Source organism: Lepidochelys kempii, chromosome 2 (assembly GCF_965140285.1).
Source record: "Lepidochelys kempii isolate rLepKem1 chromosome 2, rLepKem1.hap1, whole genome shotgun sequence".
In the NCBI taxonomy this organism is placed as follows: Eukaryota; Metazoa; Chordata; order Testudines; family Cheloniidae; genus Lepidochelys; species Lepidochelys kempii.
The window spans coordinates 64,119,342-64,135,317 of record NC_136381.1 but is presented as its reverse complement, the minus strand read 5'-3'; the positions used below and the strand labels follow the sequence as shown (position 1 = coordinate 64,135,317).

Genomic DNA, 15,976 nt, shown 5'->3' with positions numbered 1-15,976 from the left:
GTCCAGCCCACAAAGTTACACAATATTTGCCTCTCCAGCCTTTGCAACCTTGGCTTGACCTTATCCCCATTGCCTCAGCTGTACTGTGCCATTTTGATTTCATCATCCAACGTGAACCCACATGCCAGCAATGCACTTTGCTGTACCTCACAATGACATAACCAGGTACCTCTTGCAACAACATAAGTTATCTGTGACTTTCTAGAACCCCCCCATCCCCCCCCCCCACACACACACATACACCTGTTCTTACCAGCATCTGAAGATGGGTGACAAATTCTTTTAAGATGCAGCTCGCCATGGTTGGTTCCAATGTCCCTATGAAATGGGCGCTATATATACTTAATGCCTGACTTAACCTGAAGCCACGAGCACCACTGGCACCATACGGTGGATCCACGTCTCATTGACTGCACATCTTTTCTCACTATAATAAACATCTGAGTAGCACTGGACCCTGCACCAATCTATCTGTCATGAACTGTGCAGTTATTTGGAATCTGCTATTATATCATCACACCAACTGGAAGACTTCATATGGTTGAATCCTTTTGAAATGCAGTCCTCTAGACTTACGTTTTATTAGAAGAGGATTTTCACCATAAATCAAAATAGTTACCTTATTGGCACTGTACAGGGATGACCAAGAAAATGGCTGACTGCCTTTCAGCTGCATTATGTATGACAAGAACCACAAGTATCGCAAGACAATAAACATCCTAATTAAACGTATTGAAAGCAGGAGGCTTCTGAAACTTTCAGAACAGTGGCCAGCAGTTCCTAACTTAAACTGTCATTAGGAATCTGTGAGATGCTGTTAGTATTATAATGACAGGCAATGAGGAGAAACACAATGTGTCGCTAATGGCTAGTACTTCAATATGCTTGACTGACCATCACAATAGAATGATAATAGGCTTTACTAGCTGGCACTGAAACAACATTGTTGCTGCCCGATTTAAAGCATTCCCCTGGGTTTGGAGTGTTTTTATAAGACAGCAGTGACTAGCTGTATTTTAGGAGACTTATATGGATACTTGTATCTTTCTGAGCTGTCTGCGCCAGAAACCTCCAAAGATTAACAATTGGGTCAGCCAAGAGCATGATGTGCTATTGAAAATGGAGGCAGGATGAAGTCACAGCCCTGGTGTGTCCCCCAGGCGTGCCTTGAGCTGTGACCAAGTGTGGGTGGACTTCTCTGACAATGCTTTTTTTTGTTCCATGGGTTCTACAGTTATTGTCTGTCTGGAGATGAAGTGTCTAATCTGGCAGTTCTCAAATGTGGTTTCAGGAGCTCCAGGGGCCCACGGAGCATCTGCTGGTGCTCTGTGAAGAATCTGCTGGCTGCTCCCCCTTGTTTCCAAGCGTTAAATCACATTAAAGACAGTTGAAAATATATACATATTTTGGTAATATCACTTTTCTATTTAAGACGTTGCTGTAGTTGCAAATGTTATATGATTGTGAGTGGCAGGGGAGATGAAACATGAGATCATGAATGCAGAGGTGTCCATGAGACACACTGTCTTTTGAGCCATGGGTCACCATGTGAAAATTTTTGAGACAACTTTTCTGGAGCTAATCAGTGACAACTTTTCTGGAGCTAGTTTTCAAGCCACAGATCTGGTAGATTATTTTTCCTAGTAACCTGGCACCACTGATGAGGCATTGTGTGTTCAGCTGGAAGCTGATTGTTTAGATTCATACCCCACATATTTCCTGTGCCACTTTTGCCCTCCTTTACCAGCCCCATCTTGCTAATAAAAAGGATGAATCTTCTATGATGATCTTGGAATTCCTTTGATGCCTTCCTGCCCATCAGTAAACCCTAGTACATGATGCTTTTACATCACAGGATTAACTTGAAATCTAAAATTGCTCCTAGACTAAGCTAACACAATGCATTCTGAAGTAAATAATGAAGACAAACACAGCAAGGGCCATTCTGCTCCTTAAATTATCCCTACATGTTACTTTATTATTTACACTGAAGAAGTATGCAGTAGTCTCATCCAGCATCAGGATCCAGTTTGGTAGATGTTGTGGAAACATGTGGATTGATAAATTCCCAGCATCCAGTAGCAAAATCTATGGGAGCTACACAAAATAAAAACCTGTTTAATACTATCAGCACTAAAGACAGTGAGTGAAATCCTGGCCCTGCTGAAGTCAATGGTAAAACTCACATTGATTTCAATGGAGACTGTATTTGACTCTCTTATTCTACTTCAGAATAATGGACCTGCACTGTGACTCACCCCTTCAAAAATATCATGACAAGTCAAAAACTGAGAAAAGAAATCTATTTTAGCCTCTGCCCTGCAGGTCAACAGGCAGATTGAATAGAGTAGTCTTCATCTCCGGTTCTAAACTGTCATGCAGTATTGCTGTGCACTGTTAAACAATTGTTGGGCTCTGTCCCAGTAGTGATGAGGAGATGGTACCCAGACATGCTATAAAAGTGATCCCTGTATAAAAGTGTGGTGTGGAAGATCCTCACCCCAGCCAGGAAGGAGTTAAAGAGCTCCTCTGTGCGCAATCAGAGCAGCTGTGAGGCTTGTCAAGCCTCAAGATGGGCAGGTCCTTAGAATAGAGAATCTCTACTCAATGCACAGCAGCACTCTGAAGGAGCAGAGCTGCAACTCAGAGCTTCTTGGTCCCTGGAAGCAAGGATTTCTGACCAGGGAAATGGCTTGAAAACCTAGGTCTCCCTGGCCCTCTCAGAGAGTAGATGGACTGACATTTTTCTCTTTTTTTCCTCTCTTTGGCTCCTTGAAGACCTAGCACTCTGCTTTTTGTGGCCTGTGGCAGCATAGTGAGTTTTTGTTTGGACTACTTTAACTTCTTCCCACAAGGGGGAGACACTGTGAACATCTAGAGGGCTGTGCCCCGGGCTCTAAAACAGGAACAGTGCCCACCCTTTCCCCAAGGGGGTGCTAGAAAGGTATTGCCTGCTACAATGAGGCTATAGTGTGTCTTTAATAGTCACATGCACAATAAGGAGCAGTGCAGGGTGCAGATATAGGATATAGTATGGTGGCATATTTCAGACGGGAGCTTTGACTCTGGGATGTGTTCCATGGCAAAAAGGAGTCATTCAGTTAGAAGAAGCATGCAAGTTGGTAGCCATTCCAGATCATTATGTGTACATAGGTAAATTGTGGTCAATGACAGGGAGAATGGCAACATCTAAAAAACCCATACACAAACACACACGTTCTAGAAACTCATCAAGAGAGCACAAGAGTAAGCAGTGTCAGGATGAGCTCCACCCTGACATCTGGTGGCGAGGTGTGGCAAGTTGTGGAAAAGAACTTCAGGGGCCGATCTCATTTGCATAGGCACACCCACCCCGCCTAGAATGAGGCCATAGCTGCCTAAATGGTCACTTTGGCTGCTGTGGGCAGCACAGTGTCTATGTTATTGGGGCAGGAAGAATAAATTGTTATTACCCTGATTATGGGAACCGTGCTTGGAACTGTACGTGGCCTTTTGTTATGATGGAGGGACTCACCATCAACTAAGTAGCACTCGCTAGGCAAGGGTCATGGGTTTTAAAACTCTGTGAATTGAGAGAGGCTGGGGACAAGTATTAATACTTGGTGGTATGGGCCCCTTGGTGAGGGCCTTACATGCTAATTGCACTTTTGTCTCTCTCCACTGTGGAATATCAGAGCTAACTTTGATTCCATTAGGAGTCTAGTTACAGGCTGCTGAGCTCACTTTGGGCTAATGGTGCACCAGCACTGAGGCTCCCCTACTAGAAGCTGAATTCACCTAAGAGCTGAAATCACTGAGCATTGTGTTAAGTAGTGGGGGAGCCTGAAGATAGATTGTGGAGCAGTTTGCAGGACGGCTGGAGTGCCTTGTGGACAGGCTGGTGGAGCAGTTCGTAGGACGGCGGGAGCTGCTGGTGGGACGCAGAACAGTTTGTGGACTGGCTGGTGGAGCAGTTTGTGGGACGGCGGGAGCTGCGTGTGGGCCGCGGAGCTGAGCGAAGGAGTTCGTGGGGCGGCTGGCGGAGCGGAGCGAAGCCCTATGGAGCTGTGGGGCGGTCAGCTTCAGACCATGTAAGGTGCCTCTTACCCCTGTCCCATCTCCACCCAGGTTGGGAGGTAAAGCTCCGCAGATAAACTTTCGAACTCTGGGGCTGCCCTGACCAGGGACAGAGACTTTTGGGTCATTGGACTTCTGGGACTTTGGGTGATTTGGGGTTGCTGGGCTCAAGAACCAAAGGGAAAGGGGCATGCCCCAATTTGCTTGGGGTGGGTTTTTTGCTCATGGGTTGTGTTATGAATCCGGTTGGTGGTGTTTCCCCAACATAATGCCACATTGTTTCTCTCTGTTATTAAAAGGCTTTTTGCTACACTCAGACTATGTGCTTGCGAGAGGGGAAGTATTGCCTCTTGGAGGCGCCCAGCAGGGGTGGTATGTATTTGTCCCAGGTCACTGGGTGGGGGCTCGAGCCGGTTTGCATTGTGTTATTGGAATGGATCCCCTAGATATTGAACCCGGCCCTTGTTGCTGCCAACTCTGACGGGCAGAAGGGTTACACAAGCTACAGGAAAAAGTGAATCAAAAGACTTGGGAATCAAAAGCCTGGCTTATTTTTGCCAATACCATTCTTGCCTGTGGTAAATTATTTATGTACATCTTCACTGCAGACCTTTACTCAGATGTTGGCCCTAAGACCCCTCCCATCCATATTGGTTTAAAGTGATTCTTTAAACCAGGCTAGCTGACCCAGATGTGGGATGGGTTAGAGCTCAGGTGCCACTTTCAGTAGGGCTAGTAACCCACCCACTTAGTGAGGAAGCACACTGAAACACTGGAGTGCTTATAGTTGTCCAGTGCCTTCCCACAGTTCCCCCTGCATGCCCAGAAGGACACACAAGCTCTCCCACAATTCACTGGGAAATAATCATAAAGCAGCTCAACTTACTGCAGCACAAAGAGTCATCAGTCATGCTCCCAGAATCCCTAGCAACACACACGGGTGAGGACACACCAGGGAGGACACAGATTTAATATGGGTAGGGCTTTGTGCTGTGGCTGCTCACACCCAGGCTAGGCTAACCTCGGTATTCTGTTGTGGGTGCCAATCACGCAAGCTACCTCTGCAGAGATACCCTTTGTATTCAGAGTAATTCTCATTCTTTCTTGTGAAACATTACGACAGTTAGAAAAATATGTTGTGATGCAGAATTTAGCATTTTTTTAATGTTTTCTTGCTCTTCTAAGAGTTAAGTGTCACAATGAATTACAGTTTCAACCATCAGAATATCTAGTGATACAAAAATACAGACCCTAGCCTCTAGTCACCATTCCGGATGCTGAAAATACACACACACACATGCACACACTTCCCTTAGGATTAAATTAGTTTACTGACATAAAAATAAAATGTGAGTCCTTTCAGTTAATTGCTTCCTCATACTATGCAAATTTAATTCCTGTTCATTGTTTTTGCTATTGATCAATATATATATCTCCCTTCCCTTCAAATATGAATGTAATTTCCTTGGCCAGGGATTGTGCCTTCCTTTAAGTGTCCAGGGGAACACTAATATAATACATAATATTCCTATTCAGGTTAAACAATACCTATAGTTAGTGTTCATGTATAGTTTATTAAATATGCCTCCTTGTTTCCCATGTCCACACATTCCTTCCCCATCCCCAAATACTCTATTCGGCAATCTTAACATACTGATTTGATTCCAGCTTCCACTTAGCTAATTTAATATTGATCTTGTTCTAGTCTCCACCTACCACGTCCTTGGCCTTTCTGTTTAAATCTATGTTTAAATGGATGTTATCCCAAAGCTCAGCTCCCAGCACCTTAGCTTTTCTGTTTAAATTGTATCTATTGTTAAATCAATCTTACTCCAGCTTCCATCTCCTGAGCTTTTCACTTGACATCACATCTGGGCCTAAGTGGTGCCTGTTCATGTCCTGAGCTTCCCCTTGCCTTTCCGTTAAAGTTGAATCTCTTTTTAAATCTGTATTTCCTCATCCACTCCTGATCTTTGTACTTTTTCACTTCTAAGTGGCAGCTACCTTGAGTCTGTTTTCCTTTGTGGAACTTGTACAGCAACTTATCAGAATCCCACCCATCAGTGCAAATCCTGTCTCCTTGAAATCATAATTTTTCTTCCTTTTATGCAGGCAGGTTCTTCCAATTTCCAGTCCTCAGTTTAAATCACATCTATTTCAGTGTTACTGTTCTACAAGTGACAGTTTTTGCTATCTGGCATCGGGCTTAAGAACTCTAATTTAATAATAGCTTTCAGTACTGCTTTTAATATTTGATGTGTGGGTCTGGATTGAAAGGTAATTGCATGTTGTGAGGCCGTGTGGAGAGCTGAATAGATTATAGAGTCAATTAATCAGGTCTTACACCTAAATTATCCCGATTACATACTGGTAAAGGATCTTGGGATTCAGTAATTTGAATGGCTTCAGTTTAGATGAATTTTCCCATTGCTTCCTTTTATGAATAGCTTTGCATGTTTGATTCATTTAAAAAATTCATGCATGAATTAGCAATTTAGAATTCTGAGCCTGCAGCTGTAGGCCCCCTGCCCTGTTAAGGAGACCAAGAAATGTAGAGGACAATCTAGCTTAGTTTTAATAAAAAGGAAGTTTCTCATCTTTTTCCTTACTAAGATAACTTTGAAAGTGTGAATCAATCCAGACAAGTCCTTGGGCTGAGAGCACAGTCATTCAATTTTCCTAAAGATCACAGATTATTCACAATTCCTTTGCAGCCCCCCAGGACTGTGCTTAAGAGTACAGAAAAAAACATACCCATGAGTCTCTAGTTTCATGGAAAGACGTGGGATCAAGATCAGTTATAGGTCCTAGTGCACCAAGCTATATCAAGCTCCCTCTCAGCCAACTTCTCTGCAGAGCAGCTTGTATGGCCACTGGTCCCAAGGAGCAGTGGCTCAATAGCATGAGAGGTAGCATGGTGTATTGGACTAAGCAAGGGACTGAGGAGAAGGGAGATCAGGTGAGTAAGGGTCAGGTGCTGGGGGGGATGATGATTTTTTTGGTGGGGCAATAAGGATGCTAGTGACAAAACTGGTAAAATCTTCAACTGGACTTGGATATCTGAATCTCATAGGCAGCTTTGAAAATCTCAATGCTAAATGCCACAAATGAGAAAAGAAACCAATACATATCTCTGAGAAAACTGGCAAGGTGCTCTGGAAAAGGAAGACCTAGGTTTTTTATACTAATATTAACATTTAGTTAATATTAAATTAAAACAATCAAATGAAAACAAAAGTAATATTTATAGAAAACAGGGACATCACAAAGTATTGTTAGGATGGCTACAATGATAGGACAAGAGAAAGGAGAAGACAAATACAATATACTTAAAATAAGTGAGGTTTGAGCAAATTTCTTAGATACAAGTTAACACACAACCTGCCCTGAAAGATATTCCTGTTATAGTAAATGCTTGTTTATGAGTGGTTTCTGTTAGAAGGTTCTAGTAAAAGAACTTTCTTCCACTGAATGACTTTTCCATTTGTGATACGGGTTTTCTTCTGCAGCTGAACTTAAAGGGGTGAGCTATGTCCACTATTCTACACATCCAAAATATTCGGTAAAGCATTACTTCATCATTCATGTATTTAATGATGAAAATATATTGCTCTGGGAAATTCAGCTGTACTGTCACTTAATGTGTATTGGAACTTGATCATAAGAGAAGATTTAACTTGAGAAAATTACCTGACATAGCAATTCGGACTGTGGTAAAACAAAACAATAGCACTTGAGACAATCTTGGCTATATAGTAACAAGGAAGGTAGAGAAGTATAGTCAGTACAATGATGAAAATTCAGATCATACTGACAAATAACTGAAGCAAGAAGATTATACAAGTACTAAAATCAAAAGGCAAAAAACAGCCTTCTGGGTCCCTCGCAGCATAAAAAACAAGCTTAGGGAAGCAAAATACCTAACTTATAAATTGGCATTGACCTGTAAATGGGATAGATCTGTTCCAGTCAATCTTACCATCTGTACTAAACATTTTAAAAGGGCACCAGGATTTGTGCGGAGAGATAAAGCTGCACTAATAGAGAACACATATCCCTGAATCAGCCTGCAACAAAAGATCAAAGCACATCTTCAAAATGCGGACTCCTAGCTTTGTCTCCCCTGAAGCCAGCCTGGAATTTATCATTAAGATCCTGTGTTCTGAGGTGTGACTGAAGCTGTAATGCAACAACCTTTATATATAACAGTCTCCTTTACTGTTTGAACTAGTGGAGCTGTCCTTTTAGCAGACCAGTGAAACACCCGTATTGTTAGAGCTGCAGGGCATCATTTCTGTTCTCAGTACCATATGAATGTGGTTGGTGGATGACGGTGAGGGTCTATGTTTTTGTATCCACATCCATGCCTGGACTTTTTTTCTCAATTTAACATGCACATTTGCACTGCAGCAATCTCATTTCGGGGAAATGCAGAAATCCCAGAGCATTATAAGCAAAGCAGTTAGATCAGGAAGGAAGCGAAAGAGACAAATGCAGTCGTTAGCCAAAACAAGTTCCATCCAGTATTCTTCTTTCCAAGTATCTTACCAGTTAAAATTAGGGAGTAGAAGTTAAAATAGCTGGCAGATATAACTCACACTTCAGTCACAGGCACCACTGTCAGTTAGCCTGCCTCATGCCCTATTTAAAATTATTTTTATGATAAAACTTTAAAAAAAGAAAAAGAAGGAATTCCAAGTATAATCAAGAAAAATATATAACTTGTAATATTTTGTTCGGAAAGTACTTGTGCAAAGAAGTGCTGCTATGTGGCATAAGTTATAGTCAAATATGCAGAAAAGCATCTGACTCCAACACCCATGTTGAGTTGCCCTGGTAAAATGAGTATGAATCAAAATTCTAATTATAGGGAGAGAGAACTGTAGTAATGAAAACCAAAATGGAAACTAGAGAGGGCAAAATAACCTTGGTAAACCCAAGATCTCAGAGTAGAATTCATAGATGGCATAGTATAGTCTGATAGGATTGGTAAATAAAAGTAATTAAACAATTACTTTGTATTCATCATTATAAATAATAAAATGTAGCTATTTACTTAAATCTAAAGAAAAAGTTTCACATACATGTCAAGTTAGAGGCTAGGAAGGACAACAGACACAGCCCCCTCAAAAGACCATACCTTTCTGAACTCTCATTAAATATAAGAGGCTCTTAAAATTTACAGGTGCTTTGGTTACAGACTTCGTACATAATGGACACATCAAGAGAGAGATAATATAGAAAGAGTAATACTCTTTCAAGAGATTTTTGTATGTCGTCTCAGTTGAAGAGAGATCCTTAAAGACTAGAAAGCAATCAACATAAAAGCTTAATTTAAGAAAAGACTTTTAAAAATACTTTGTGAAATTGCACAGCATGCAGTTTAATTTCAATAATGGAGTGAAGCGTTAAGTACCTTTTTAAAATATGGCTAGAGAACATTTTGCAAAGCACGCTTTTATGAGATTAAGGAGGGCCAAAGTGGTCCAGTGAAGGAAAGTTTGAGCCTCACTAAAGTGGTAACTTCTTTGATGCTCCTTATATCTTATTCTTGTACCCTGTTCCTGGCAGAGAATATGAAACTCATAATATCTGATGTTAATGTGTTAATGTCTTGATTGTCAAAACACTGAAGAAGTGGAAAGGCCATTCAGTAGTGAAAGTCATAGTTAAAATGACTCTAGTCTTAGTGTCCTCCAAGTGTACTCAAGACAGAACATTTCTTAAGTGTAGTAATGCAAAGAAACACCATCCGAATAGTATTCAAGTGTCAAAATATGAACACCCAAAATTAGGGAACAAAGTTTAAAATATGGGCTCTATCTGTCCTACCCAAGGCTACAGAGGCAGTCCAATATCAGAGCAAGGAATATGACTCTGGAAAGCCCTTTAAACCCTGAAATCTCTCCCTCCAGTCCTAAGTAATGAAAACCATTTTAAAAAGTTGTTTCTAATAATTTTCTGTCCCCTATTCTTTCCTTGCCCCTTTTGTCTCACCTGGTACTTTTTGGGGACAGCGAAACAATCATATATTCCTATTGATGTTGCCTCTGGTCTTCCTTCTTTACACCTCCCTACTGAACTGTTTCCCCTTGTGATAGGGAGGCAGTTTCTAGGCTCCTTCAGAGACGTGCAGGGTTTTTCTGTGAAACCCCCTCAACTCAGGTGCTAGAGCCAAGTATAAAGATGCAAAATAATTACTGTTGGCCCATGCTGGTAAGTGGATCTGGTTAGCTCAACCCAGGATATAAGAGTGGAGTGTCTCTTGAGGGTAGAGGGAACTGTGGGGGAGGGAAGAGTTGCTCAAGGGAAATCCTACTTGCAAAGAAAGCTTAGGCTGAGGTTTATACTTATTTGGTGTCTGAATTACAAATAATTCAGACCTGAGGATGGGGGTAAATTTGACACTTATATATGAGTCTGTCACACCAATTTTATGCTCATGTAACTGTATTGGCTTCTTCTTCCTAACAGAGCCTCTTGAGGTCCCTTGAGGTCCCTCTTGCACAATTCATATGTCCTTTCATGAATGAACACTGTTGCATTAACACACACGTTCATAAAATCATAATTCAAACAAATTCCAAACAATGCAACAAAACACACTACACAGAACTATGGATAAACAAAATTATACTTTATGTAAATGACACCTGCCAGTAGCTTCTCTAAAGGGGCAAGCAGAGAGTAACATTACTTTAAGCCATCGATCTGTGGGGCTTACACAAGTATAAAGGATCTTCTTGATCTTACCTTCTCTAAAGTCATTTCAGGCTGAACTACTCAACATGGTGTTAATGTGAAGATCCTGCAAGAGCACAGTTTGTATTTTGCATATGAATGTTCTCCTTACACCTCCATGTTCAGCCACACCTAAAACTTGGTAACTTTTAAAGGAAATATTGGTAATATAACAATGGCCTGACAAGCTATAGCAGCTATATAGAATCATAGAGTTGTAGGACTGGAAGGGACCTCAAAAGATCTTTTAGTACAGTCCCCTGCACTCATCCTGCAGAGATCCTGAAAACAGCAGGTTACTGTTATGGGCTATGGCCAAAGAAACTATGTTTTGTAGGATAATAATCTTTTCAGGCCCCTTTTCTTATCCTTCTGTGATTTCCTCCCAAACCTGAAAAGAAATTTTAGTTTCAGCACGTGGGTGAAAGCAGTGAATTAATAGCAATAAAACATATATGGATGTCTGCTATCCAGCAAAGAATAGATCTTAACATTATTAATGACAGCAGGAGCACCTCCTTGGGCCCGCAGTGTTTTACACTCTTCTCACTGAGGGAGATTGACAGCCATTCCCTCCCAGTACAGCCCACGAGTGAGTGAATATCATTTTAATAGACTGCCCATAGTAGCAGTCAAAGCAGTTTTGCAGCTTTCAAGCTCAGCATGAAGTGAAATCTTAAAGAACGTTTCAAACTGGCCATTAAGCATCCGGCACAACCACAAAACTGAGGCAACACAAGGAGAGAGCAATTCCCTGGAAATATGGATCATGTTTTGCAGCCAGCTGCAGATCAAATAACTAGTTTCCTCTATAACCAGCAATTATCTGCAGGGTGCTGAAAATTCTCTCCCTAGTTTTCTAAGTGTATCTCTGCAAGAAAGTAGTTAATGACTGGACTCCATGCAGTGTTCTTTTCTAATGACTGAATATCACTACTGCTAAACTGTTGGGTTTTTTTAATGCATATCATATATGACTACATAGAAAATCAAATGATATTTCCATAGAGCTTCCATATTCACGATGTAAGTGGCTCTCTGGATTAAAGCGTATTATAATAGTCTTATGGCTCAATAGCAGGTATTGCCTATAATTCATTAACCAGGCAAGAGATAAATAAATCAGTTATTCATTGCCATCCGTATGTATGTTTGTTTTTCTTGGGGGGTTCTACATAAAAGCTCACTGAAGCAGAAGCAAAGAGTTTTGTTTGATAGACATTTGACTCCTACAGCCAAACCTGAGTTGTCTCTTGTAGCTGGCTGGTACACAGAAATATTTCTTTTCTCAGGCTGAGAATAGAAGCTCAGATAACTAAAGGTAGTTAATGGCTACCTTTTCTTTTCTGTTTCCATCCTGGGAATCAGCTAAGACCTAAGTGAAAAAAGCAGGTCAAATGAGATCATATTTCTAAAAAAATATTATCTGAAAAATAATTTATAATTAAAATAACTGAAAATGAATCTTTTACAGAGAAACTACATAAAGAGAAATTCTAATTTGAAAAACTGTCAGCCAGATCTATGTAAAACACAGCTTATAAGGGAAAAATGACATTTTCCTTTGTTGTCTCATGTGATAGACCTGTTTCTTGTTTTGAGAGCTATCTTAATATGATTCAAAGTCAAGTCCATTCATATTTATAGGAGAGGGCTTTTGTAAGATCATGTATGTATGGCTATGAATAGCAAAGAGAAACATTCAGCTAGATATTCATCTCATATCAACTCCTAGTTAATATCTGATATCTCCAAATTTGCATGACGTGATAAATTATTTCGTATGTCAGGCAAAGACTGGTAATCAGTGTTGGCAATCAGTAATATTCATTAGCCTCGTTTTCTACACAAAAGTATATTAGGGAAAGATTAGCTGGTTTTACGTTGTCCTTTTGCTTACGGATGCAGATTGTTTGTGATTGGTGAGAGAGGAATTCTGTGTGATTCTGAAGAGGTGAATTACCCAAAAGAAATGTATTTCCTAAGTTCAAGTTTCCTTCCTGTAGTGTTTGAATATGAAAAATATTTTGTTTAGCAAGATATGCTTATAGAGCTATGGCACCTCACCCATCACATGACCTCAATGAGTAATAATCCTTCTCAGAGGGTTGAGAAGGCCAGGCTGGAAGACCACAAGGAGATTGTTACTTTGAACATAATTTCTTCAGAGAGGTCAGTTGGTAGTTGTGTACTATGTTTGACTCCTATACAAGAAATAGCTGAAAATGTCGACAAACAAAAGGCTTTTAAAAGATACATCCCATTGCTGCTGTCTTTCACTCTGGATGTTTGTATTGTATTTTGTTATAAGAGTCTGAATAAAGGTTGAAAAGTAAAACAAATGCCGTACAGTGAAAGAGTGGCGGACACACTTTGGCTAGCACGCTGACTGTGTTAGCTTTTCTCAGTATGATGTGATGCTCAATTAGCTGTGAGACAATGGCCTTGTGGCTAAGGCACTAGACTGAAACTCAGTATATCTGGGTTTAGTTCCCAGGTAATTAGGGCCCTACCAAATTCACGGTCCATTTTGGTCAATTTCACAGTCATAGGATTTTTAAAATCATAAATTTCATGATTTCAGCTATTGAACTCTGAAATTTCACCATGTTGTCATTATAGAGTCCTGACCCAAAAAGGAATTGTGTGGGGGATTGCAAAGTTATTGGGGGGGTGAGGGGGGGTTGCGGTACTGCTACCCTTACTTCTGCGCTGCTGCTGTCAGCAGTGCTGCCTTCAGAGCTGGGCGCCACCCTGAGTTCTGCCCTGCTGCTGGCTGGGCACTGTCTTGAGAGCTGGGCACCCAGCCAAAAGCCTCTGCTCTCCAGCCACCCAGCTCTGAAGGCAGCACAGAAATAAGGGTGGCAATACCATACCAGGTCCCCCCTAAAATAACCTTGCGACCCCCTGCTGCAACTCCCTTTTGGGTCAGGATCCCCAATTTGAGAAACGCTGGTCTCCACTGTGAAATGCGTATAATATAGGGTAAAAGCACACAAAAGATCAGATTGCACAGGGGAGACCAGATTTCACGACCCGTGATACATTTTTCATGACTGTGAATTTAGTAGGGCTCTACAGATAAGCTAACAAGGCTCAGATTTTTAAAGTATTTAGGTGTAGTACACTCAGCATTGAAACTTCTCACTGATTTAGAACCCTAAATCTCATTTTAAAAAGGACTGTAGGAACTTAGGTGTCTAAATCCCATTGACTGTCAATGGGATTTAGGCTTCTAAGTGCCTAAAACCCTTTCGAAAATGAGATGCAGGTGTCTAAATCAGTTAGGCATTGCAATGCTGAGTGCCTCAATGCCTAAATACCTTTAAAAATCTGGGCTGAGCTTCCTAAATTCAATGGGAAAGCCCACTGAAGGCAAAGGGAGTCTTCCCATAGATTTCAGTGGGCTTTAGATCAGGCCCTTAATCTCAGTTCCTCATCTATAAAACAGGGATAACAGTGCCTTCTCTGTCTGTCTTATCCCTGGTGTACACAACAGAGTTATGTCAACGCAAGGCAGCTTACGTGGACCTAACTCTGTAAGTGTCTACACTAAAATGTAGCTCCCATCGATGTAACTCACCCCTACATTAACTTAACAACTCCATCTTCAGACAGGTATAGCATTTAGGTTGATGTGGTTATGGTTTCACAGTGTCTGTGTAGACACAGTGTTACTCACATTGCATGTTGGTTGTCAGTCCCAGGTGGGGCTGACAGCTGGAGCCCTGCCTTACTCTGTGTCTGTACAGTGCTTAGCACACAGGGTTCTGATTTTATTCGGACCTATAGATGCTACAGCAATACAAATAATAGTATTTGCTAGTGATTGATTGAAGAATCCTCATGTGCTATGAATTGAGCACATCAGCACTGGGGATTGAAAAGGCAATTCCAGACAAGAACACACTCTTACTATCACACACAAATTCAGAGCAAAGAAACGTTTTCCCTGAAGCAGTTGAGCTGCACCTTTCTTGCTGTTTTCCTGCTACTGGATGCCCAGATGTGGTCTAGATATAGCTGAATCTCCACCCTCTGAGCTCAGCAATGAGAAATATGAAAAAATGTGGCTTGGTGTAGGTGTTGGAACCAAAGAACCGGGGGCCAGAACGAAGAGCTAGAAGACACAAACATAATTACTTGAATGAGAACTCATTTATAAACGACCACAAGAAGTGGAATTAGTGGCCTCTCAAGTGCAGATATTCTTCCATTATTTCTGATGTAGAAATCTTGACAGAAAAGGCGAGATGCTTTCTCACAAGATCACCTGCCCGAAGAGGGCTGTTCAGAGACGCCTCTGCCGCCTTTTGATCTTCACTCGTCGCTTTAGTGCCTCAAATAAAGGGACAAACTCTGCTGCCTGTCTCACATATGTAACTTCCATTGATTTGTATATGTTTAACTGCAAGCAGAATTTGGCTCACAGGGTCCAAAACCTTCACTTCTTCCCCCCCCCCAGCCCCCCCCCCTTTTTCCATAGGGTTTTGATCTGAGCAAGAACTGCTTGATCAGATCCGGTGGCAATAAAAGGCCACATTACCACAGTGTGGCTTCCACATGCACACTGCAAACACTACCATCCCCTTTTGGCAGCATGCACACACTAGAGTGCACAGCCTTTGGGTCAGTGATAGACTAACGTCTCCCTGCACAGAATTAAACAGGCACATAAGGAGATTGGGTTGAGGGCCCTCTGGAAACGAGTCTCACAATATTTTTCATTTACATGGATGTTTTTTCTCTGTGTGTATGCTCTTTATTACTATTATTATTTATTATTCAGATCGTTTTTTCCATTTTTAATTCTGTTTGTGTGTTTTCATTTCCATTTATTCATTTCTGGAACTGTTGTATTTTCAGTTGATTTCATAGGCGGACTTGACACATACTGCTATCGGCAACACCCTCTGGAACATGTTGAGTTAAAGCCTGTAAGTAAGGTTTCAGTCATATGGACAATATTAATCCTTCTAACTGGACTGAAAGCTACTCTGCTGCTCAAATAGTTTTGACATGAGATTACTAATGATTTCATTATAATTTACCACTAAACGTGCTAAAACACGCTACGCTTTACGGCTCAAATCCGCCAAAGCAGCAATGAGTGGATATTTCTCATTTTATTATGACTTATTTGTTTTTACACTATGTAGTGTTGGGGTTGGCATCAGTG

The 15,976-nt window shown here is 41.2% G+C and overlaps 1 protein-coding gene across 6 annotated transcripts in view; it reads left to right on the top strand.

Moving 5' to 3' along the window:
* The window catches only part of NKAIN3 (sodium/potassium transporting ATPase interacting 3), a 663,159-nt gene that overhangs the window by 611,669 nt on the left and 35,514 nt on the right, over window positions 1-15,976 (top strand). For 2 of the 6 annotated variants that reach the window (XM_073331054.2, XM_073331060.2), the window contains exon 6: window positions 15,664-15,734. The exons of 3 other annotated variants lie outside the window; for them this stretch is intronic. In XM_073331054.2, coding sequence (XP_073187155.1) covers window positions 15,664-15,734 — 71 coding nt within the window. Of the gene's footprint in view, window positions 1-15,663; window positions 15,810-15,976 lie in introns of those variants that run through there. One more of the 6 variants, XM_073331050.2, reaches the window with a different exon arrangement.